The sequence below is a fragment of the Xenopus tropicalis genome, chromosome 2, assembly GCF_000004195.4.
Source record: "Xenopus tropicalis strain Nigerian chromosome 2, UCB_Xtro_10.0, whole genome shotgun sequence".
NCBI classification, from domain to species: domain Eukaryota; kingdom Metazoa; phylum Chordata; class Amphibia; order Anura; family Pipidae; genus Xenopus; species Xenopus tropicalis.
In genome coordinates this window covers 94588574-94612316 of record NC_030678.2, presented here as the reverse complement: position 1 = coordinate 94612316, position 23743 = coordinate 94588574, and the positions used below count along the sequence as shown (strand labels likewise).

Genomic DNA, 23743 nt, shown 5'->3' with positions numbered 1-23743 from the left:
CCTGAGGCTGAAAAGGCGGCCTTCAGGAAACCCTCAAGTTTTTTGTCAGTAGGGTCCTTGAATGCCGAAGCATCAGGGACTGGAAGGGTAGTGGCCTTGGATAGCCTGGACACTGGGGCGTCGACTACTGGTGGTACGCTCCATTTGTCAATGAATTCCTTAGGGAAGGGGTACTGTCTGGTAAAGCGTCTAGTGACCTGAAACCTCTTTTCACGTGACTGCCACTCCTCCTGAATCAATGCTTGTAGCTGATCATGGGCTGGAAAGAAGGCCGAGGCCTTGTGGTGCTTTTTGAAGAGACTCTTAGTCTTACCTGGGGCAGAGTCTGCGTCTTCAATTTGTAATACCAGAACCGCCCGAATTAGGTGGTCGACATTAGAGGAAGTATCAGGGGTGCTCTCTGCCCCATCGGAGTCAGAGTGTGCTGAAGAGAACACCTCTCCCTCACTAGCCTCATCCTCAGATAGGGGTGGGCTAGAAGTAAAGACCCTCAGGGTCGGGTCTGGTCTACCAGTATCACATTCTGTCAATTGTGGAAGCCAGTTGAGGTATACACTGTAGGCCTGATAGGGAATTAGATAATGAGACGGCCCATGCTGGCACATCAGAGGAGGCCTGTGCGATTGGGGCCCCTGCAGGGGAAGGGCCTGCTATGGGCTGCTCAATGGGGCCCTGTGAGACACTCTCATGGGAGGCTGAAGCCTGATTGAGGTGCGAGCTGCAGTCAGGGCAAAGTGGGCTAGATTGGCCCTCCTTAAACTTATTAAAGCACTTAGTGCAGGCAAAAAAGGACACCATAGGTGAATTTTTCCTGCCTCCCTTAGAAAATAGGTCCCCCCTGCCTTCAGCCATGTGTGTAGGTATAGAAGTATACTTGCCACCTAGGATCTTAATGCAAACAGTGGAGGAGAGAAGGAGAATCAGTAGTGCTGTATCAGAGCAGAATTCGCCTCTGGCTATGTGGAGCGCGCCAAGGAGAGTGATCGCAACCCCAGTATCGCGCGAAGAGCAGTTACTCCCCCTCCGACGCGAGTGCGCACCAGTTAGGCGCGGGCTCGTGACGTCATCAGTATGCGCGTGCGCGATACTCACGTCGCGCGTAGTGGCTGAAGGCAGGGAACTAGGGAGAAGCCTGTTACCTGGTAGAGGAGAGCTAGGCAAAGCGCTTGTCTCCAGCTGTCCGGGGGACCCAGCTCTGTTCCAGGGAAGCGCCTGAATCAGCGTTCAGTCAAACACACAGGTTAGTGTTGTGCAGAGTGGGAAGTCCCGCGGGGGGGGCTGACACTTAGAGCACAGAAGTATTACTGACTCTGGTCTCACCCCTGTTGTCAGCGCTAATCGCTGACCGATGTGGTCCTTGTGCAGAGCCTCTCTATAGGCCAGTCCTAACCTCCTGTGGCGAGGACACTTGGAAAACTGAGCTCTGTTGGCTAAGCAAGGGGGGGTAAAAGGAGAGAGGGAGGAGCAACAGTTCTGACATCACTGCAGTGTCCTGCCTCCTTGTAGGAGGGACCCTTTACCCCACTGTTCCTGTGTCCCCCTTAGATGTAAGAGAAATCATAACATTATTGTGATTATATTGTGCTGGGTCAGTTAGGTGCAAAACAGTTAAGAGTCAAATAATATCCCTTTCCCATTGGCAAATATATTGTCTGTGTGCAGTCTGGACCTTCTGCCAACCCTAACCCCCAGTACAGGTGAGATTTATTTGTAGGGGTTAGTTAGTTAACACATAATAAAGCATAATATTCATCCCACTTGCACACAAGCAGCACCTGTATTGGTATCTTAATATCACACAATATTGTCGACACAAAAAGAATGTGTGCATGGGCATAGTGCACACCCTACATATTTGGTTTTAAAATGCCGGCAATAATGATTGTACCAAAGTTACAGAAATAGAAACATCAGCACAAGAAAACATAAGCAAAAGCGCTTGTACTTGCTTATACTTTTGCCATTATGCCGTGCCCACTAAAAGTAGATGAACCCCCCTAGGAAGGTTATGTTCATTAAGAACCAGCAATTATATGTTCACATTTTAGACACAGTCAATTTAATTGCCAATAGATATTGCACACATCAATAAATCCTATGTATGTTTATTCAGCTAATTTTTTTGGTGCAAACAATTCATGGTTCAGCCAGCATTGGCTGATTTTGGTGCAGACTGGCCTGCTGACCAATCAGTCTAATATTGTGCAATGGCCAAATGCCTGGATGGCAAACCAACTGACTGGATTTTTATGCAGATAGGATCCATGAAATGAACAGTATATCAGCACACTCACAAATACTTCTTCACAGGAGAAGGAAAGGTCCACTCACTGGGAGGTGCCAAATCCTTCTCCTTTAATTCCACTGATAATTCTTTAAGCTTCTTTTTCTGACGAGCAATGGTACCGGAGCAGCATGTCTGTTGCTTTGTTAGTTCCTCCAGATTCTGCTTGTATAATCAATGTTTCCTGCCAATTTAATCAGAAAGAAACAGATATTATTTTTATTGTTTTTCAATGTGTAAATAGTAAAGTCCTCTGCAGACAAACTCTCTAGCACTACATTAATATTATACATCATGCTTCCATGGCAGCTACATTTCCTACACAGGGATGCTCAATGTTACATTACTGCCTGGAGGCACCTGAACAGTTTCAGAACTAAGCAGGCTGTGTGATGAAGCTTGCACTTGTTACATGTTGCTTTCGGAGGAGCAACTAACTTGTCAGTGCCAGCTGGCCTGCGGGGGATATAGTAAAGGGGATTATTGCTGGCACTTGGCATGCATAAGGTTAAGGCAATTGTTACCCTGAAGAGCTAAGCTCTAAAACTGTTCAGGTAATACCAGGTGTCAAATATGTAAAAAAAAGTTCACTCTGGTTTTATCTGGATTAATTTTTATTAAATACATTTAAATACTAGCAAAAGTTGCCCTTGTGTTGAAGAGTGATAATAAAGGCAATAAGCTTTGAAGGCTTAAAGGGGAAGGAAAGGCTAAGTCACTTGGGGGTGCTAAAATGTTAGGCACCCCCAAGTGAGGCACTTACCTCGTACCCTGGGCTGGTGCCCCTATTAGGAGAAAACCGCACCAGACAGGGCACCTGGGGCGATGCGCTTCCTCCTTCCGCCTTCATTAAGCCTTGACTGTGAGTAAGGCGCATGCGCAGTAGAGTGAAAAAGCTGACTTCTCTGTTAAAGTTCGGCTTTTCACTCTACTGCGCATGCGCGCGCAGCGAAGAAGGAAGCGCTGCAGGTACCTTGGGCTGGTGCTGTTCTCTCTGTACAGGGGCACCAGCCTGGGGTAAAAGGTAAGCGATTCAAGTCACTTGGGGGTGCCTAACATTTTGGCACCCCCAAGTGACTTAGATTTTCCTTCTCCTTTCAAGGGCTTGTTCAACTTTAAATCAGCTTTTAGCTGATATATGTATACACTGATATTCTAAAATATTTTAAAACTGGTAGTCATTTTTTATGGTTTTTCCGTTATTTAGCTTTTTGTCAGCAGCTCTTAGTTTGGTAATTCAGCAGCTGTATGGATGCTAGGGTGCAAATTACCATAGCAACCAGGCAGTTGTTTGAACAGAAGATGGAAATATGATCAGGAGAGGACATGAATGGAAAGTAATAAAATGTAACAACAGCATTACATTTGTAGCAGTAGTTTTTGGCTGCTGGGGTCAGTGGCCAGCTTTGAAAGCTGAAAAGAGTCAGTAGATCATATAGAAGGCAAATAGCTCAAAAACTATAAATAATAAAAACCAATTGCAAAGTTGCTAGGAACAGGCCATTCTACAATATACTAGAAGTTAACTCTAAGGTAAACCACCCCTTTAAAGGAGCAGTCCAGTGTAAGAATGAAAATGGGAAAAACAGATAGACAGTGCAAAATATTTTTTTTTTTCCAATATAATTAGTTAGGCAAAAATGTAATCTATAAAGGCTGGAGTGAATATATTTCTAACATAATGACCAGAGCTCGACTTCCTCCTTTACAGCTCTCTAAGCTGTAAGTAGCCAGTAGCCAATCAGTGACTTTAGGGGGGGGCACATGGGACATAACTGTCAGCTAGTTTGCATTTGAATCTGACCTGTGTGCTCACAAACTAAATGAACAGTTATGTAACATGTGGCCGCCCTAAAGTTACTGACTAACTAAGAGGTTAGAGAGCTGAAAGCAGGTAGTAGAGTTCTGGCTATTATGTTATACATCTGCTCACTCCAGCCTTTATAGATTACATTTTTGCCTAACTAACTATATTAGAAATATTTTTTATTTTGCCGAGTCTATCTATTTTACCCAGTTTAATTTTTAACTGAACTGTTCCTTTAAGACGTAAAGGAATTAGTGGGTACGAGAGAGCATAGAGGTGCATGGAGAAGGAGTGACAGTTGAAAACAGTAGCTGCCAAGAATATAAAGGGGTACAGCAGTAGAGAGATAAACTGGAGCAGTGGCAGCAATATGCAAAGGTTTGGAGTTGGGTAAGAGAGAGAGAGAGCAGCACTTTTATGAAGTTACGCATTGAGGAGGCAGCAGCATTATGAGGGGGGGTGGCTGGTTCAGGGAGAATAAATGGAGGTAGAAAAGAGTTGCGGTGAAGTAGAAGGGATGGTTAAGGCTCCATTTACAGGCCAAGTGTCAGCATGTGTGAAGCTGCACAGAGCAGAGATGAGCATGGAAACACGAAAGCATGCATTTTTGGGCCAATGGAGCTACAGGGGTGAACAAAAAATAGATATGCTGTATTTTCAATGAGGGTCCTTTTCCAGAAGTCTCTGATATAAAGCATGACATACATATCATGGGAGCAATGAATCCTCCACAAAAGATTTGGCCAAACACCAAACTGCATCTATATACTAATTTATATATTTAAATTTGTGAAAAATAACAAAAAATAACCTTTGAACAAAAGTTTGCAACAATATGAAGTAGCATTTTTATGTGACTGGACTAATAAAACATCACTATTATGCTAGCCAAATGAAATACCAGTCCTCTATTAAAAGTTATATTAATTGGCTGTTGTGCCTGGAGACTTTGATCATTTTATTTTGAAATGCCAATAGACCATCAGAAATGTCAATTTCCCATATATAGTGGCGTGTCGTCGATATTCTTGGTGTAGGAGCACGGAAAAAAGCAATTTGTCACCCCCTCTGTAACTACTGAAGTTGTAAGACTCCAAGGAGGAATGTGTGCACTAATGGTCCGGCCAATAAAAATTATGCTTGAGGTCAATATTATTAATACTTGGGAACATTTTTCTACTTAATGACGGGGACCACTACAGGTGACCAGTAGACTTTTAAGGGCGTACTAATCGAGCAATATTGCACAGCCATGTCTTTAGATAGTTTGAATGTTCTTTCTCTATAAGCGTAGCTTTCGCACACAAGCAGGTTAAATAACACACGTTTATAATTCCTGAGCTCGCTTCACTGGTAAAATGATAATAGGTTGTGAAACGTGTCTGCTCTACAGCAAAAATCAAAACTACTATGAACCAAGGAACGCGTACTACCATACCAAACACTTCCGTGCAATTGTCACGTGATACCCTGTTTCCAGGATGGTTTCAGGCAAACAAAACATAGGGCAAATAAAGAGGCGTGGTAATATCCGTTCTATGCTATTGGTTAGGTTATGCCAATCAGACTGTAAGATCCGCAGCCTATTTCACGTGATTTTACTGGGTTGTTTTGATTGGTTTCACACGTCTCGCTGACGTAAGCAATTCTGACAAGGAAGTTTTGACGGTCGGATTAGAAGGGAAGGGGAGAATAATAAACATTTTTAGATAGTGTTGTGGGAAAGCTGTAACCCTGCAATGTTTCGCGGACTTGGGAGCTGGCTCGGGCTGGACCCGGAGCAGGAAACACAAAAAACAGCAGAGAAGGAAACAGGAAGGAATGAAGAAGAGACTAGAAGCGCGGAACCAGGAGACGGGGAAAAGTTGAAAAGCGCTGGGGAAGATGGGCAGTCTCAGCAAGAGGCAAATGAGTCAGACGAGGCCCTCATAAACCAGGCCAAAGGCTTTGGCAGTGAGTGTCAAGCTCTAAGCGGTTTTAATGTACAGAGGCTTTGTGGCTATCAATGCACATGTTAGTCCTATCATGGGCATGTACCCAATATAATATAATGGTACTTAAATTGTGCTTTGCTAGTGTTGGAGAGGCGCAGGGTGTTAGATTTCAGCTGATGGTAGTAATGATCCTGTCAATAAGGTCTCTGCATCATTATCCCCATAATGACATGAGCTGGCTTCTCTGATATAAGCTCAACAATCAACTACTTTGTCTAATAAAAGAAACTGGATTTCCAAGGAACTTTCCAGTGTATATTGATAACAGATTTTAGTGGTTTTATATTTCTGTGTAAATATAAGTGCTTTTTGAAAGCAGTTTCAGTTTCCCTTCCTATTCCGGTATATGCCCTCATGGTTCTGACATTTCAAAACAATGTGGCAGCAGTGATCTGATTGATAGGCCTGTGAAGAAGTATGCAAGGTATTGTGGGAAACTGGGATCTAGTTCTAGAAGAAACTCACTTGCTACATCCTTTCAAGAGACTGAACCAGAAATGCAGAAAGGGGTAAAAATGACTGTTTACAATAGCAGTTACGTTTACAAATAACTGCATAACCAGTGAACTTGTTTTTAGTAACTTATGTGTATTGGAAAGTTGCTTTAGACAATTTATTTAATTAGGTAGCATTTTGTTTTTGGGGTTATGTCCCCTTTAATAGCTCCAACAGCCCTAAAATGTTTTGGTCATTGTCTGAGGCTAGACAGTATGTAGGAACGTTGCAGACACTCTTAACAGATTGCTCCAGTGCATGCTTGTTAAAGCAAAAACAATTTATTAGTACGGCATCAGCTCAGACGTTTGGGTTTCATGCTATATTATTCATAGGCAAGAGCTAAAAATGCTTTTAAAGACACCTTGACCAGTTTTATGGGGAAGGGCAGCCATTTACAAAGCAGAATGGATCAACCCATCCTTTGTTTTAACAGCAAATACATTTTCTGCAAATTAATTACTTTTTCTAGGGTGATCTTCTTTAGGGATGCACCAAATCCACTATTTTCAGATTTCGCCTGAACCCCGAATCCTTCGTAAAAGATTTGGGTGAATACCGAAATTAGGATGCAGAAGGGTTAAACAACTTCCGTGTTTATGTGACAAAAAGTCACATGATTTTAAGGATTCTATTTGATTCAGCCGAATTGGAATCCTGCTGAAAAAGTTAGAATCTTGGCCGAATCCCAAACTATATCCTGGATTTGGTGCTAATCTATTGGAATGCTTGCCACATTCTTAAACACAGTTATCTAGTCCTTAAACTGTAAGCTCAGAGCCGTGCACATGTGCCCCCAGTATACTGGTGAGTCTTCTTTATTTTAGGGGTTTGTTCCACAAAATCTGTTAGCATACCATAGTTTTGGGGTAATATTTTACATGAGGCATAAAATCGCCATACCAGGTAATTTTAAGAACAACGTTTTGAATGCAGCTTTGCTCTTTACAGTAATACCCACACTAAGCTAGTCCAAGCAAAGAAGAGGTTTTGCTCTTTACAGTAGCAATTGAACCCTAACTTCATGGTATTGGGGAAGCAGCAAGGGGTTTGGCACCTCAGAGGGACGAAGTGCATCTGAGACAAAGGATAGAGAGTGTAAAACAAAGTATCCTTAAGTTACTGTACTATATAATGCTGGTGCTGAGATGGGAAATGGAAACCGTAACCTTAAAGATGGTGTTTCATGATGTCATCAGTTATAATTGGTGCTTAGTGATGTAATTTATGTTATTACTCACTGACACTTGTGTATTATAATAAATAATGTACCCCTCTGTTGTAAAATATGAGGATATTAGAGGTCACCTTGACGTTTCTTGACTTGTATAAAAGCACTTGGCCTTAAATTACATTTGTGCTTTAATATGTTCATGGAACTCCTCTGTGAACTCCTCCTTATATTTTACAATAGGCGGTACATTATTCTCACACACACACACACACACACACACACACATATATATATCAGGAGCAGTGGCCAGCTCCATGTTGTAGCTCCCACCCTTCCCAGCTACAGTCAGGTGATCCCAGTGGGCCAATAAAAGGGCAACCATATGGGGGTTTTAACCTTGAAAGCAAGTAAGTTGCAGGTAAAACTTAGTCCCTTGGCTAAACATATATTGAAGCAGTAGAATTCATGGTGAATCGCATAGGTCAGTGTAGGACTGGCCAGAAGGGATGACTTTGACGTAGTTGGCCAGCTTGAAGTATATTGCAATGTATGGACAAACAATCCCTGTTTTGTTTAAAGGGGAGGGCATTTCTTAGTAGCTTAATGCACAGAATGTCTTAATGTCCTATATATATTGATAAAGGGTGAGTACACAGGATCTCTTGTTGTTGTACATATATATATATCATCAGGATTATGTGTAAGAAGACTTATTGAAGGAAATCCAGCATTTCGATCACTCCATGGTGATCTTGCTTGGGGAAAACAAGCTTGAGGAAGATCACCTTGGAGTGATCAAAATGAATTTTCTTAAAGGACAAGGAAAGTCTAAGTCACTTGGGGGTGCCAAAATGTTAGGCACCCCCAAGTGACTTAAATCGCTTACCTTTTACCCCGGGCTGGTGCCCCTGTTAGGAGAAAACAGCACCAGCCCGGGGTACCTGTCGAGAGCGCTTCCTCCTTCCTTCTCCCGCTGCTGCCAATTGTCCCGGATTCTGTTCTCAGCCTGAAAACTATAGGCCTGTTAGTCTAACATCAGTAGTAGGAAAGCTTTTGGAAGGGGTAATAATGTAGGGTACTTGAATACATTGCAGTTCACAATACTATAAGTTTGTGCCAGCATGGTTTTATGCGCAACAGATCTTGCCAGACTAATTTAGTTGCCTTTTATGAGGAGGTGAGCAGGAACCTTGATGCTGGAATGGCAGTTGATGTCATCTACTTGGACTTTGCTAAAGCGTTTGATACAGTACCTCACAGAAGGTTAATGATCAAATTAAGGAATATTGGCCTAGAACATAATATTTGTAATTGGATAGAGAACTGGCTGAAGGATAGATTACAAAGTGGTGGTAAATGGAACTCAGTTTCTGATTGGACCACTGTTGTTAGTGGATTACCGCAGGGGTCAGTCCTTGGTCCTTCGCTTTTTAACTTTCTGGAAATAAATAGTGCAAAGTTCCATGCAGGATGCTGCCACAGTAGTTTGTTGGCGGTATCCTTAATTGAGAAGGATCTGGAGTTTTTTTTGTAGATAACAAGTTGTCTAATTCCAGGCAGTGTCATTCTGTGGCTACTAAAGCAAATAAAGTGCTGTCTTGTATAAAAAGTGCATTGACTCAAGGGATGAAAACATAATTTTGCCTCTTTGTCCCTTGTAAGGCCTCACCTTGAGTATGTGGTGCAGTTTTGGGCTCCAGTCCTTAAGAAGGATATTAATGAGCTGGAGAGAGTGCAGAGACGTGCAACTAAACTGCTAAAGGGGATGGAAGATGTAAACTATGAGGTTAGACTGTCAAGCTTGGGGTTGATTTCTCTGGAAAAAAGATGCTTGCGAGGGGACATGATTACTCTGTACAAGTACATTAGAGGGGATTATAGGCAGATAGGGGTGTTCTTTTTTTTCCCATAAAAACGATCAGCGCACCAGAGCCCCCCCTTTAGATTAGAGGAGCAGAACTTTCATTTGAAGCAACGTAGGTGGTTTTTCACAGTGAGGGCAGTGAGTTTGGGGAATGCCCTTCCTAGTGATGTGGTAATGGCAGATTCTGTTAATGCCTTTTTAAGAGAGGCTTGGATGAGTTCTTCAACAAAGTATCAAAGGCTATTGTGATATTAATATCTACAGTTAGTATTGATGTTGGTATATGACTTGATGGGTCTTTTTTCAGCCCTATGTAACTATTAACTGATGTGTTTAAAAAAAAAAAAAAAAAAAAAAGCATGTTTTCCCATGACAGTATTCCTTTTGATGAGTAATTCCTTTTGACGTAATTTTGATGAGTACAGTGCTCCTCTAATATATATAGGATCCATTATCCGGAAACCTGTTTCGAATTATGGAAAGGCCATCTCAGATAGACTCCATTCTAAACAAATGATTCTAATTATTAGAAATGATTTCCTTTTTCTCTGTAATATGAAAACAGTACCTTGTACTTGAGCCCCAACTAAGATGTAATTAATCCTTATTGGATGGCAAACAAACCTATTAAGTTTATTTAATTTAATGATTTTTTAGTAAACTTAAAGCATGGAGATCCAAACTTCAAAAAGATCCCTTATCTGGAAGACCCCAGGTCCCGAGCATTCCGGATAACAGATCTCATACCTGTATATATATATAAAATATTACGTTTTATAGTAATAAGTTACATTTAAACATAAGTAAGACATTTGAAGAAATCTTATAGGGTGCAATTTTGCAGTGGTTTGCTATGAAATTCAGACATTCATGATTTTGAGGAAAGAATTTTGTATTTTAGGAGAAGACATTGAGAATGGGACCTGCCACTAAAATTGCTGATTTTTAAAAAATATATAATATTATATATTTAGATTATTTTGTTGGAATGGGATCAATATTTTGGAAACCTGGATTCTAGAACGATATGTAAATTGAGATGCCATTCTCTATAGTATTCTATTTTAACAAATTATTGTACATTTTTAACTGTAGTTTTGCTTGATTATAGTTCTGTTCTTCTTTCTTCTAAAGGTTACCTTTTAAACTTTGCTTCTGTTGCTACAAAAAAGATATCTGAATCTGTAGCCGAAACGGCTCAAAATATCAAGAAATCGGTTGAGGAAGGAAAAATCGACGGTTTAATTGATAAGGTGATTTCCCTTTGCACAACTTGTAATCACTTTTTATTTATTTATTTGTGAAACAAGAAATAATTAGGGCAACTGATTATAAATTAAAATCACAAATATTGTATATTAAGATGACCAGACTTTATCTGGGGCAATTTTAAATGTTACCTTCATTCTAATTGCTGCTTTTGCTGCACTGCCTCCCCTTTAAAAAATAAACAGCTGCAGTTATTTAGAAACTTATCTATTTTGGTATTTTATTTTTTCTAATATATAAATACAAAAAGATAATTTAAATAAGAGTTTTTAATAATACCTTGTGGTGTCATATGGAAAGGGGATTCTGCAGTCTGCAGTAGCATACTCCATTGAAATAAACTCATTATAACATTTATACAGTAATTAACATTTCTTATAGCTGTTAGTCCCCTGTGGTTAACCAGTTTGTCTATTTTGCTGTATGTCTTATAGACGATCATTGGTGATTTTCAAAAGGAGCAGGAAAAATTTGTACAAGAGATGCATTTTAAAAAGTCAGGTAAGTGATACCATTTTATTTTTTACAGGTCAGTACAATTCTGGATATGCCAAAAACATGGAAAACCACTGTATTAGGTATTTAATTTTAAAAGACAAGGAAATTGCAGTTTCCTGGAGGTGGCAGTTTGTTAGGCACCCCCCAGTGAATGCAGTGGCTTATTTTTTTTACCATGGACCAGTGCATTTTTTACAGAAGAGGATCACTGCTGACATCTTTACTACTGTCCAAGGAATTCCTTAAGACTGCCTCAGACCTGCGCATGCACAGTATAATAAAAGAAAGTTGCCTTCCTCACGAGTTCCAAAGAAGACCAGTACTAGGCTAGTTACTTATAGGTTAAACTGATATCTTATGAAATAATGCAAAAATGTGGAAATGGAGAGGGTCAACTTTACCCCTTACCGATTCAAGTACAATGGAATATTGTCCAAGAACAGTATATCTCATATGGTATAATGCTTAATACAGTGATAGGCAGAGGGTACTGACATCCCAGACCCCACCTTACCGCTCAAGCAGGTTACCCAAAGACTGGAGCAAGTATTGACATATTTACTGTCAATTTATCTGCACTGCTAAAAAATTGTCAGCCCTCCACTTTAAGGTGAATGTGAGAATAGCACCCATCTTGGTGGGTGGAAGAGCTGTGTCATGTATGCCAGGGAAATATGAATTGAATAGCTAAGGCAGTAGCTGCCTAAAACTTGCATGAGGCTGTGCAGGCTGTTTTTGCAAGCATAGAATCATGCATAATGAATGGATGGGCACACACTTATTATTACTATCCATGCAATAAAAACCACACATTTATGGGATCTGTTAAGCAAAATGTTTGTGACCAGTATTCCCTTTTGTTATGCAAAACGCTATAGCAAAAATGTACTTAAACATGCTTATGCTGAAAAAAATCAGTTGTTTTGCTATCCATGGATTGTGTTGGGCTTGGTTAATTGTCATATTGTTAGAGGTGAAACAAAATTATCATTATTTACTTAAAGGGGATCGCCAGCCAAAAACGTATTAATTTTGAATAATAGAAAATTGTAATTCTAGGCAGATTGCCAATATACATTCTTTACAAATGTTAAGTGGTTTTAAAGTTACTTATAAATGTGATTGCAATGAAAAGCTGTAATCATAACATGTAAGAACACTGCATCTTTACTCTTTGTCTTATCACCTGTTAGTAGGAGCTTGACATGGTGCAAAAGTAGCTATTTGGCTAATGCGCCTCCGCAAGTTCTTGAAAGTATAAACAATATATTTATATTATATAAATGTTTATACATTTAGGCCAGAATAAGTCACTCGCATTGGGAGTGCTTGTATATACACTGCCTTGTTGCTTCTTTTACAGAAGTGTTCTGTATCACATTATCCAACTTAAGCTACTAGTGTATGTATGTATATTCTGCAGTGTTGCTAGAAATGAATGTAGGTTATACATGATTTGCAGTGGTAATCTTTATGTTATTTAGAGGCCGTAATGTATTGTGATATTTCTTTCATTTTATCCCTTATTAGAAGCTGCGGTTGCTCCTTGGGTTGGTTATAATGAAGAGGAAACCATTCAACAACAAATACTGGCCCTATCTGCAGTAAGTCAATATTCAAAATTAAGATGTTTCAGTCTGTTTAGTCAACAAATAATATATTGGCAATGTTTAAAGGAGAATTAAACCCTGTGCAAATTTTCTTACTCTTACAACCCTTGTATTGTTGATGAATGCCCAAAGGGTATCTCTGCATTGAAATTACACATACCTGCTCAGATTCCCGATTAGCAGGCTTCCCCTGTGTCTGAAAATCCCTTCTTGGCCACCATTTTGATTTCCTGTACTTCCTTTTCCTCTTTCTCTAACAGTCACCTCCACTTCATGTCAGCATCTCTGGATGTGCAAGATTTATAGGGTTCTCCCCTATTAGGTTACCTAAATGTTCTTAGTGTAATGAGTAAGCTGCTTCCTACGATAAATTTTGTGCATGTCAGTCTTGCCGCTGATATCTTCTGAAGAGAGGAAGAGAGCTTTGTTATGTCAGCACTGCTGCCTGGAATGCAGTTCATTTCAGGGCTGACAATAGCCGATCTAAGAGATATTTTAAAGTAGGAATGGGACACAGAGAATTGTGTTTATCTGCCCTTCTTAAATATATTACAGACATCTAGAGGGGTTCAGTTCTCCCTTAATGAAGTGATAACAACAATAACAAACATTTACATGTGTGGTTTTTTTTTGTTTTTTTTTTAAAGGACAGACGCAATTTCTTAAGAGATCCCCCCGCTGGAGTACATTTTAACTTTGAGTTTGAGCAAATGTACCCTGTCGCCCTTGTAATGTTACAGGAAGATGAGCTACTTAACCGAATGAGATTTGATCTTGTCCCAAAACTGTAAGTCGACCTGTATTACCAGTTGTGGTTATACAGATTTATTTACACAAACTTTTGCTCATATCCATATCTAACATTATTTTTAACTTTTAACTCCCTACTCCCTAATAAAGTAAAGTCATACATTGAATAAAGAATTATGTTGTGAGAGGTCAATCACTCCCAAAGCATGTGAAATTAAAAGTGAATGTTCTTCAGTCTCTTCAAGTTATTCTCTATTGGAGATTTGCTTACAGACACAGAGACTGTTGTCCATAGTTATGTAATAACTAACTATATATACAGGTCCTTTTCAAAAAATTAGCATATTGTGATAAAGTTCATTATTTTCTGTAATGTACTGATAAACATTAGACTTTCATATATTTTAGATTGATTACACACAACTGAAGTAGTTCAAGCCTTTTCTTGTTTTAATATTGATGATTGTGGCATACAGCTCATGAAAACCCAAAATTCCTATCTCAAAAAATTAGCATATTTCATCCGCCCAATAAAAGAAAAGTGTTTTTAATACAAAAAAAGTCAACCTTCAAATAATTATGTTCAGTTATGCACTCAATACTTGGTCGGGAATCCTTTTGCAGAAATGACTGCTTCAATGTGGCGTGGCATGGAGGCAATCAGCCTGTGGCACTGCTGAGGTGTTATGGAGGCCCAGGATGCTTCAATAGCGGCCTTAAGCTCATCCAGAGTGTTGGGTCTTGTGTCTCTCAACTTTCTCTTCACAATATCCCACAGATTCTCTATGGGGTTCAGGTCAGGAGAGTTGGCAGGCCAATTGAGCACAGTAATACCATGGGCAGTAAACCATTTACCAGTGGTTTTGGCACTGTGAGCAGGTGCCAGGTCATGCTGAAAAATGAAATCTTCATCTCCATAAAGCTTTTCAGCAGATGGAAGCATGAAGTGCTCCAAAATCTCCTGATAGCTAGCTGCATTGACCCTGCCCTTGATAAAACACAGTGGACCAACACCAGCAGCTGACATGGCACCCCAGACCATCACTGACTGTGGGTACTTGACACTGAACTTCAGGCATTTTGGCATTTCCCTCTCCCCAGTCTTCCTCCAGACTCTGGCACCTTGATTTCCGAATGACATACTTTGGACCACTGAGCAACAGTCCAGTGCTGCTTCTCTGTAGCCCAGGTCAGGCGCTTCTGCCGCTGTTTCTGGTTCAAAAGTGGCTTGACCTGGGGAATGCAGCACCTGTAGCCCATTTCCTGCACGCGCCTGTACACGGTGGCTCTGGATGTTTCTACTCCAGACTCAGTCCACTGCTTCCGCAGGTCCCCCAAGGTCAGGAATCGGTCCTTCTCCACAATCTTCCTCAGGGCCCAGTCACCTCTTCTCGTTGTGCAGCGTTTTCTGCCACACTTTTTCCTTCCCACAGACTTCCCACTGAGGTGCCTTGATACAGCACTCTGGGAACAGCCTATTTGTTCAGAAATTTCTTTTTGTGTCTTACCCTCTTGCTTGAGGGTGTCAATGATGGCCTTCTGGACAGCAGTCAGGTCGGCAGTCTTACCCATGATTGCGGTTTTGAGTAATGAACCAGGCTGGGAGTTTTTAAAAGCCTCAGGAATCCTTTGCAGGTTTTTAGAGTTAATTTGTTGATTCAGATGATTAGGTTAATAGCTCGTTTAGAGAACCTTTTCATGATATGCTAATTTTTTGAGATAGGAATTTTGGGTTTTCATGAGCTGTATGCCACAATCATCAATATTAAAACAAGAAAAGGCTTGAACTACTTCAGTTGTGTGTAATGAATCTAAAATATATGAAAGTCTAATGTTTATCAGTACATTACAGAAAATAATGAACTTTATCACAATATGCTAATTTTTTGAAAAGGACCTGTATATATATATATATATATCAAAATAAAACAGCCAGCACCAAGGGTCTTTGTGTTTCAAAAAATCTCTTGTGTATTAAAATTGCATGTACAACCGACGTTTCGGTCCCTTTTGGGACCTTTTTGATATTTATATGATATCCCGTGCACAGGGGCAACTGCAGAGCAGCAGATTTTGGAGTGTGGTGCTGTCGTGTGGACTGTTTTTTATATATATATATATATATATATATATATATATAAAACTTATGAAATATATATGGAAAGACATGGCTGTGTAGTGTTCTGTTTTAGAAGGGACCATGGTAGCATCCAGGTGCTGCCGCAAAAAATATCAGCATGTAGAACACAGAGCACTCGTGGGACTTAAATTATGTGCAAAAATTTAATGGTGTAAGCCAACGTTTTGGGTTAATTTTTTTAACATAATTTGAGGTGGTTTATTATATATTATAAATCATTTTGGTGAGCCTTTGAAGATGTTTAGTAGTGTGTATTAGTCCATGGACTATAACGGTGTCGATTTTTACTACTGTGATGTTTGTATTGTGATTATAACGTGACTTAATGGGTCTAATCAGGCATTTATGGCTTGATGAAGGGAGTGGAAGCATCTGAAACATTAATGTTGTCTGAATAAAGTCCGTTTCTGCCATTTGGGGAAAAAAAACAACGCAAAGAGAGACGGGAGTGCTGTGCTTCACTGAATTTTCTACATAATCAAAGATGTGAATTCTTTTGCTGCACTGCACCCTGGTAATTATTTGTAAGACCCACTATTCAGTGGTGCTGCCATATGAAAATGTTGCACTGCTGAAGATCTTAGATTTGATTTCAACCAAGGCACTCTATTTAATTGTGTATATGCTCTCCCTTTGCTTGTGTGGATTATTTGAAGATGCTCCACTTTCTTCCCATACTCCAATAGTATACATGCAGATTAATTGTATGTGATAGGTGCCTTAAACTTGCCATACACGCACCGATGATATTGTACAAACATCATTTTGTACGATATTCGGTGCGTGTATGGCAGCTCGACGAGGGGACCAATATTGCAGAAGGCTGGGGAACTTCTATTTTTTCTATCTCCATATCTGACGATTCAGCCCTGAACGTCAGTGGATGTGACCATCGAAAATTGCTACATGTGTAGCCACCTTTAGACTATAGACTGCACTGGGGCAGGTACTGATGTGAATGATGTATAAACTCTGTAATAGTGCTGTGGAATATGTTAGCACTGTATAGTAATGGATAATATTAATAATAAAAAACCCTTGGCATATTGTCTAATTTTACAGAAAGCATTCTTCATACCAGAGAAGGCAATACTTTAACATTGGGTAGATGCAATTCTCAGGTTATGAGTAGACTGACAGGAAAGCTTTAAGACTTGTCCCTAATAACCAGATTTAGAAAAACATGGTTTTGTCTTTTGAATACTCCATTGTAACATGTCACCTAATTGTAAATCTAAAGCTGAAAAAGTGTTTTGTTTGTATTGTTTGCATAAGATATACAACAAATGAGAATGACAGGGTTCTGCTAATTTCCATTCCTTTTACAATCAGCCAGCACGGCTGTATCTTAGAACAGGTATACAATTTTAAACCCAACTTGACAATTGAACCGTGGCCAGGGCCCACTTTAAATGTACAACTTTTGGCCACAGTCCTATAGGATTTAGTGATAAATATGTTGATAATATTATCCTTCAATAAGTCACCCGAGTCAGAGTTAAAATACGTCAAATACATATGTATTTGCTGTGCTAGATATTCTTAAACTCTGACTCGGTTGTCTCCCTAACTGACCTTTAGGGAAAGCTGCGTTTTCATGTATATCTAGAGAGAAAAAAGCCAAACTGGCTATCTGTCCAAGCCCTGCCATCACTGTTCCAAGCCCCCAGGGGGAGTAGCCTGCAGTTTGAGAACCGCTGCTTTAGACTTTTGATTCATTAAACACGAAAAGGCAAGATTAATCAGTTATCTTTTTGTAATCCAGCGTAAAGGAAGATGTGTTCTGGAGGAACTACTTTTACCGTGTTTCTTTGATTAAGCAGTCTGCACAGTTAACAGCCCTGGCAGCACAGCAGCAAGCAACAGGAAAAGCTGATAAGATTAATAGCATGCAAGATGGCGGTGACTTAGAAGGTACTGTATGAAAATGATGGGTTTAAATTCAGAGATTTCATTTCATAACCCCAGTTTTTTATTTTATTCCCTTTAAAGGTTCTTTAAAAGTTTACCCAAATCTTAGGCTACATGCCTTGAAAACTAGGGTTCCACCCTAATTAGCCTTCACTCTGGATTTCAAGCCATCAGCAACACGGCTTGGGGGCTATGGAATTCTAGGTTTAGGCATCATGTGCCCTGCTAGGACACCAAGATCATTTCTGCATCCTTTATAAGGGTCTATAACATTACAGAAGATGTAAAGAAGGTTGTGTTCAGCCAACCTGTGATTCCTGTCTAGAAGTCAGAGACCAGAGATGTTGGGTAGCGTAGGCAAGGCTAAACTGCAAACCCTGTTTGTAACATATTCACAGATGGCAGTGGGACAGGCACAACTAAAATGATATATTCAACTTTTATATATATATATATATATTGGCCCCATTGTGGCCCTGAGTTATGCAGCAGAGCTGGCTTCTGGACAGCAATTCCTGACCTGGAGCATGTCTACTAAAGTCCATGACCAGATCAGGGTCCATGTCATATGCTCCTGACTGTCGATTTCTGTTGAGGAACCACAAACAGAATCAGATATGGCTGTAATCCTTACTGTGCAACTCTGCAGTAACAGAGCTGGTACGTGGAGCCCACATACTGTTTAAGGCAGGAAGCAATATGGGTCAGGTAGGGGTGATTAGTTAAAAAATTTGGGGCGGGGGTTTTTATTGTCCTTAGTGATCACTTGAATTTATTCTTAACATTTGTCCATATGAGGCAAAGAAAATACATAAAAGTAGCTTAAAATGTGTAGCAGAGTTTTTTGTTTTTTTATTTATTTGTGTGTCCTGTATGTATTTTTCACAGCTGCATAATTTTGCTGTACATATTCTTTATTCCAATATAGAAACTGTAAGGCCAAAGACTCCACCAGTGACTATCAAGTCCCCACTTAAAAATCCAGAGGTAATTATACGGATGTACAACCTATTTGCAGTGTTCCCAGGCCTCAGTAATGTGCACATTCATTAGTGCCTGCGTATTGTGGTGGTGCTGTTAAATCAACATTATAATAGCATGCTAGCACCATGGCAGATTCTGTTTTGCTATTAGGCAAATGTCAGTCTATCTGTGCCATTGCTTCAGCTTACTAAAAAACTACACTGCCCCTGCCATGTTCCTGTTTGGTACAGGTAGTGTTTTATCATTTTTTTTTTTTTTTTACTTGTACAAAGGTTTATTGAAACTATTATTTCATCACATTTCAGAAGTACAATTAGGTAAATAATATTGAAACTATGCATCATACAAGTTACTATAACAAACTTAATTACTTACTTAAAGGGGTTGTTCACCTTCAAATTAACTTTTGGTATGATGTATAAAGTGATATTCTAAGACAATTTGCAATTATCCAAATTATGCAGTAAACAAGGTATGTCTTGTTTCATCAAGATCTTTTTACTGATTTCTATATGATTGATACATTTAGTTGCTTTTATTATCCATTTTCAGTTTGTTGCTCATTGCTTAAGGGAAAATTGCCTTTTTACATATTTTCCCATTTAATCATGAAACTTGATTTAGCTTTGTGTAAACTATTATTTAGTATCTGGTACATAAGGGAAATTCCCTTAGTAAGTTGGAGCGGGTTATTAAAGAGGGGGTTAGGGATTCTCAATATTGTTTGGATAACATGTCTCGGCTGTAAATGGAGAATGAACTGATTTTTAAGAATCCCAAACATATCCTAATTAGCTCAAAAGACATTAACTTACCTTCATCATGAATATCATCAGGTTTTGCTAAGCCAACTGCTGCCCGCCTTAGTAGTCCCATATGAGGTATGATGGGATCAATTGCTGTGATAGGAAAGCCTTTCATGCTAGGCTGCCGCCAGTTGTTGTAGATAACCTCTTTTTATCCATGTTTGTAATGTGAATTGAGTGGTGGTTAGAGCAGAAATGGCAAAATCTAGATTTACCAATAAAGCCCACATTGCATTGCTGATATGTTTGCACAGTATTGTATTATTTTCTTAATTCAGCCATCATTAATGTGATTCATTTAATCAGTCAGTCTGATCTACTCAGATCTAAAACAGCTAGCAGGCTGAGTTATGATTAAGTGACTGGGAAGTGACCCGGAGGGAAGTAGCAAAGGTCTCTGCTCACTACCACTGGTACTAGTGTGTGCCATAGGTCTTAAGTCCATCATGCTGCTGTAGTTTTAACCATATGGTGGGGATGAGTTTGACAACCAAGGAGGTGAATAAGGGAGTTGAAGGGTAGAACTGATCCAGCTTAGGCCTATTCTGCATGGGGAAAGTGTTGAGCAGCAATTTACTAGGCACAGACACCCCTCTTTGATGACTTAGCAAATGGCTATCCCCTGTACATGGCAATAGTGGATTTCTAGATGTAAAAACAAGGATAAAACAAAATAAATAATGTTGTGTGCAGAAGAACATTGTGTGTGTGTGTGTGTAGATATTGACAAATGAAGTAAAGTAGTTAATTATGATATAAATTATGCCGCCAAACTGAGAATCTGCCATACACTATCTTGTAATTCAATGGGTTCTGTCACTGATTTGCGTTCTGATCCAATCTCTTCTAGGAAGAAGAGGAGATTTCTACAAGCCCAGGAGTGTCAGAGTTTGTGAGTGACGCTTTTGATACATGTAACCTCAACCAAGAAGACCTTAGAAAGGAAATGGAACAGCTTATTCTTGACAAAAAAGATGAGGCTGATAAACCAGAAGGTGAATTGCTTATTCGCTATTTAGAACAAATAAAGCATAGGCAGTTGTGGAGTTTTCAATTCAATGATTCCTCTGATACTGCTGTAATGATTGTATACTGGTCACCTGTTTATTATCAAATAACTAATTGGTTGCTATTGGTTACTGCACCTGGGCAAACTGTGGGCCTTTTATTATAGGTATAATTTTTTACCAAGCGTGTATAAATTAGTACCTTAGATTTGAACAATCTATCCCATATTAGAAACTGACAGCAACAATCTGATTGGTTGCTATGGGGCACTGCACTGGTGCAATATAGGAAATCAGGCCAGTTACACATTCTTGAATTAGATGCTTGTAACATTTTGTTTATTATTTAGATGAGATTTTTTATTTTTTTATTTTTAGAAGAAACCGAGGACTGGATAAAGGAGTTACAGGATGTGGTTCAAGAATATGAGGTGGTGACAGACTCTGACAAAATGAAGGATGAAAATTGGGACAAAGAGATTGAGGAACTCCTACAAGAGGACTAACGTAATGCTGATCAGTTGGACTGTGTCTATACTATTCTCTTCCTACTCTAGTCATTCCTTCAGGCTCTGCAAACCACAGAATAAGATCATGGCTGTTTTCGCTATGTACTGCTAAGGCGCTACTGTTTAGAACTAGCAATGGAAGATTAAGTGCTATTAAACTGAAGTTCTGGGAAGCCCTGTGAAGCCCTGTCTCTTCTGGATTGTGACTGTAATAATCTATTTTAAAAAGCACTTCACAATGTAACAACACAGCGGTCTTATTCATTTATCTGGGATATGGACTGAAGTAGAGCTGACATGTAATTTAACGTATTTATTTCCAGCCTGGGAAGAAAGTCTTTGCCAGAGAGGCGCCGGTGGTTTCATCATATATATGTCTCTCTAGTACAAGTAAAAGCTAAAAGACCAAGTATTTGCCACAGAGGTGTGTGGTGCCAAATTATTGGAACACGATTTCTTTTTCACCATTCAAAACGAAGCATTTGTTTTCCATTCCAATACGTACAAAATGAGTGAGGCCTGGTTCTATGTGATTTGAAAGGTATATGGTATCCTGTCTGGATTTGTTTGTTTCTTGGGGGGTTTTTTTTTTTGGCCCATATTTTTGTTTTACCCTGCCATAAAGAACATTATACCTGATTTTAATCAATTAAGATTTTCCTCTGCACAAGTTTAAATGTATATTCCAGTTTGGTTTATGATCTGTTTATACAGACAAATAAATAATTTATGGTACTTTTGAGTGTCTTTTTTTTTTGCAAATTATGACATACTGAAACCAACACAGAAATGTATGTTGTATGGTATCAAAATTAGCTTTTTTTATTGTTCAGGTAGCAAACACTTCACATGTCCATTGCATTTAAAATCAGAAACCCTAAATCACAAATTGTGCTACTTTTACTAATAATAGGGTATAGGTATCTCTGAATTGCAGGGATTTGGTATTATATGTGTATTCTTGAGGTTCCGAAGAGAGATGAACTTTCCTTTATGCTTTTATTTATTGTCTGGATGTGTATTGTCTGGATGGGTATAACCCCCATGTCTGTTCAATCCTTTTCTTCATTTGTCATAAGCAAATAGAGGTTGCATTTAATATAATACTGAAGTCAGGCAGTTATGAAACTGCCAGTATTTTGTAGAATTTTTTACTTGTTGTTTATGTTACAGTTAGCTCTCTGCACTAGGTCGCAATAGTTTGCTCTTTATACCCTATTACTGGTTGGCTCTTTGATTTACGTTGCTTTGCCACAAAAACTTTGCAACAAATATATCAAAGAGCTGTGTGGAAATGGTATACGGTAGTTTATGACCCGGCACTATGGCCTTTCCTTGTTGCCCCTCTCATAGGGTTAAAAACTGGTATACAAAAAAGCCTACCATATACAGGTATGGGACAAATTATCCAGAATGCTCGGCACCTGGGGTTTGCAGGATTAGAGGAAAGGCCCATCAGGAGTATGAAGTCTTACAATTCTTGCTGGCAACCCTGGCTGCTAGTGTTAAACTCTGTCCATTCAGAACCATGCAACATACATTACAAATATAAACCAACCTTTAGCAAAAGTGCTTGCAGTGCACTTACATCATTCTAATCACATATGCAATAGTCTCTCTTTTTCTACTCTTCTTTTCCTCTACTTTCAGATCTCATTCCAAATGGCATCCTCTCTGGGTATGAAAGTTTTTGACTGGATGCATCTCTTGTTCTGCATGTTATACATATCTCTTGTAGTAGTTTCCAGGTGATGTAAAGGATGGCTTTCTGGGAAATGCTTTGTTTGTTTGTTGATTTAATGACAGTTCTATTTTTTCATCTATTGCTTGTGGCAAATCTTTCCCAATCCACAACTAAACAGCACCATACTATATGGACAAGCTAGCAACAATGCACAACATTTCTATCTCCCAGAAATTGTGTGCCCCCTTCCTCTTAAAAATACAGTCGCTTACCTGTTGGTATTATATGGATTGTCTGAAGTGGTGAGGGTTTGGGTCTGGGCTTACCTTTGAGTAAATAAACCTGTCTTTACTCTCCATTTGAATTGAACTCTTTATTGCAGGAATGGTTACAAAAATGTGTGTTTTTTAATAAACATATTCAGGGAAAGATTTAGTTGTGGTGAGCCCCTAGGCAACTTGTACTCCCGTGCACTAGCCCCAGCCTGCTTACTTTATCTGTGCTCCCACCTGCCACGTGCTCAATTCATCTGTGCATGCACCCCCCCTCACATAGATTGGATGCGCTGGGCGGGTGGGAGATTTTAACAGCTGTAAAAACTTCCTGTCCAGTCCCCAGTGAAGATGCTTCCAACACGTGGCATGCTGACATTATATCCTTGCTGCCCTAGGCCCAGGCTTATTCTTTCAAATGGTTAAAGTTTGTTATCACAAGCTTTGCACTGCTTAAATGCTATTTTGTGTAGTTATATATTCTGCATTCTCCTGTATTGCAGCAGGGAAAAGTGCTCATGGAACCAAGACTTTCAAATGATACATTGGGGGTAAGTTATCTCTTGAATGGGCGTATGGGGGCTTAGTGCTGAGCCCCTTGTTGTTGCCTGTAGCAACATGCAGCCACACAGATCAGGGGATTATTAGCTAACATGATGCTGGGGCTTGTAGTTACATTTTAGAG

General features: G+C 39.5%; 1 protein-coding gene across 1 annotated transcript; it reads left to right on the top strand.

Annotated features, from left to right (window-relative positions):
* Positions 1-5746: 5746 nt before the first annotated feature.
* Positions 5747-21837, top strand: syap1 (synapse associated protein 1). The gene is given in 9 exon segments (NM_203973.1): positions 5747-6044; positions 10753-10871; positions 11322-11388; positions 12916-12989; positions 13643-13782; positions 17651-17799; positions 18725-18783; positions 20437-20581; positions 20972-21837. Coding segments are annotated over 9 exon segments (1095 nt in total). The 5' UTR covers positions 5747-5830; the 3' UTR covers positions 21100-21837.
* The last annotated feature ends 1906 nt before the right edge of the window (positions 21838-23743 follow it).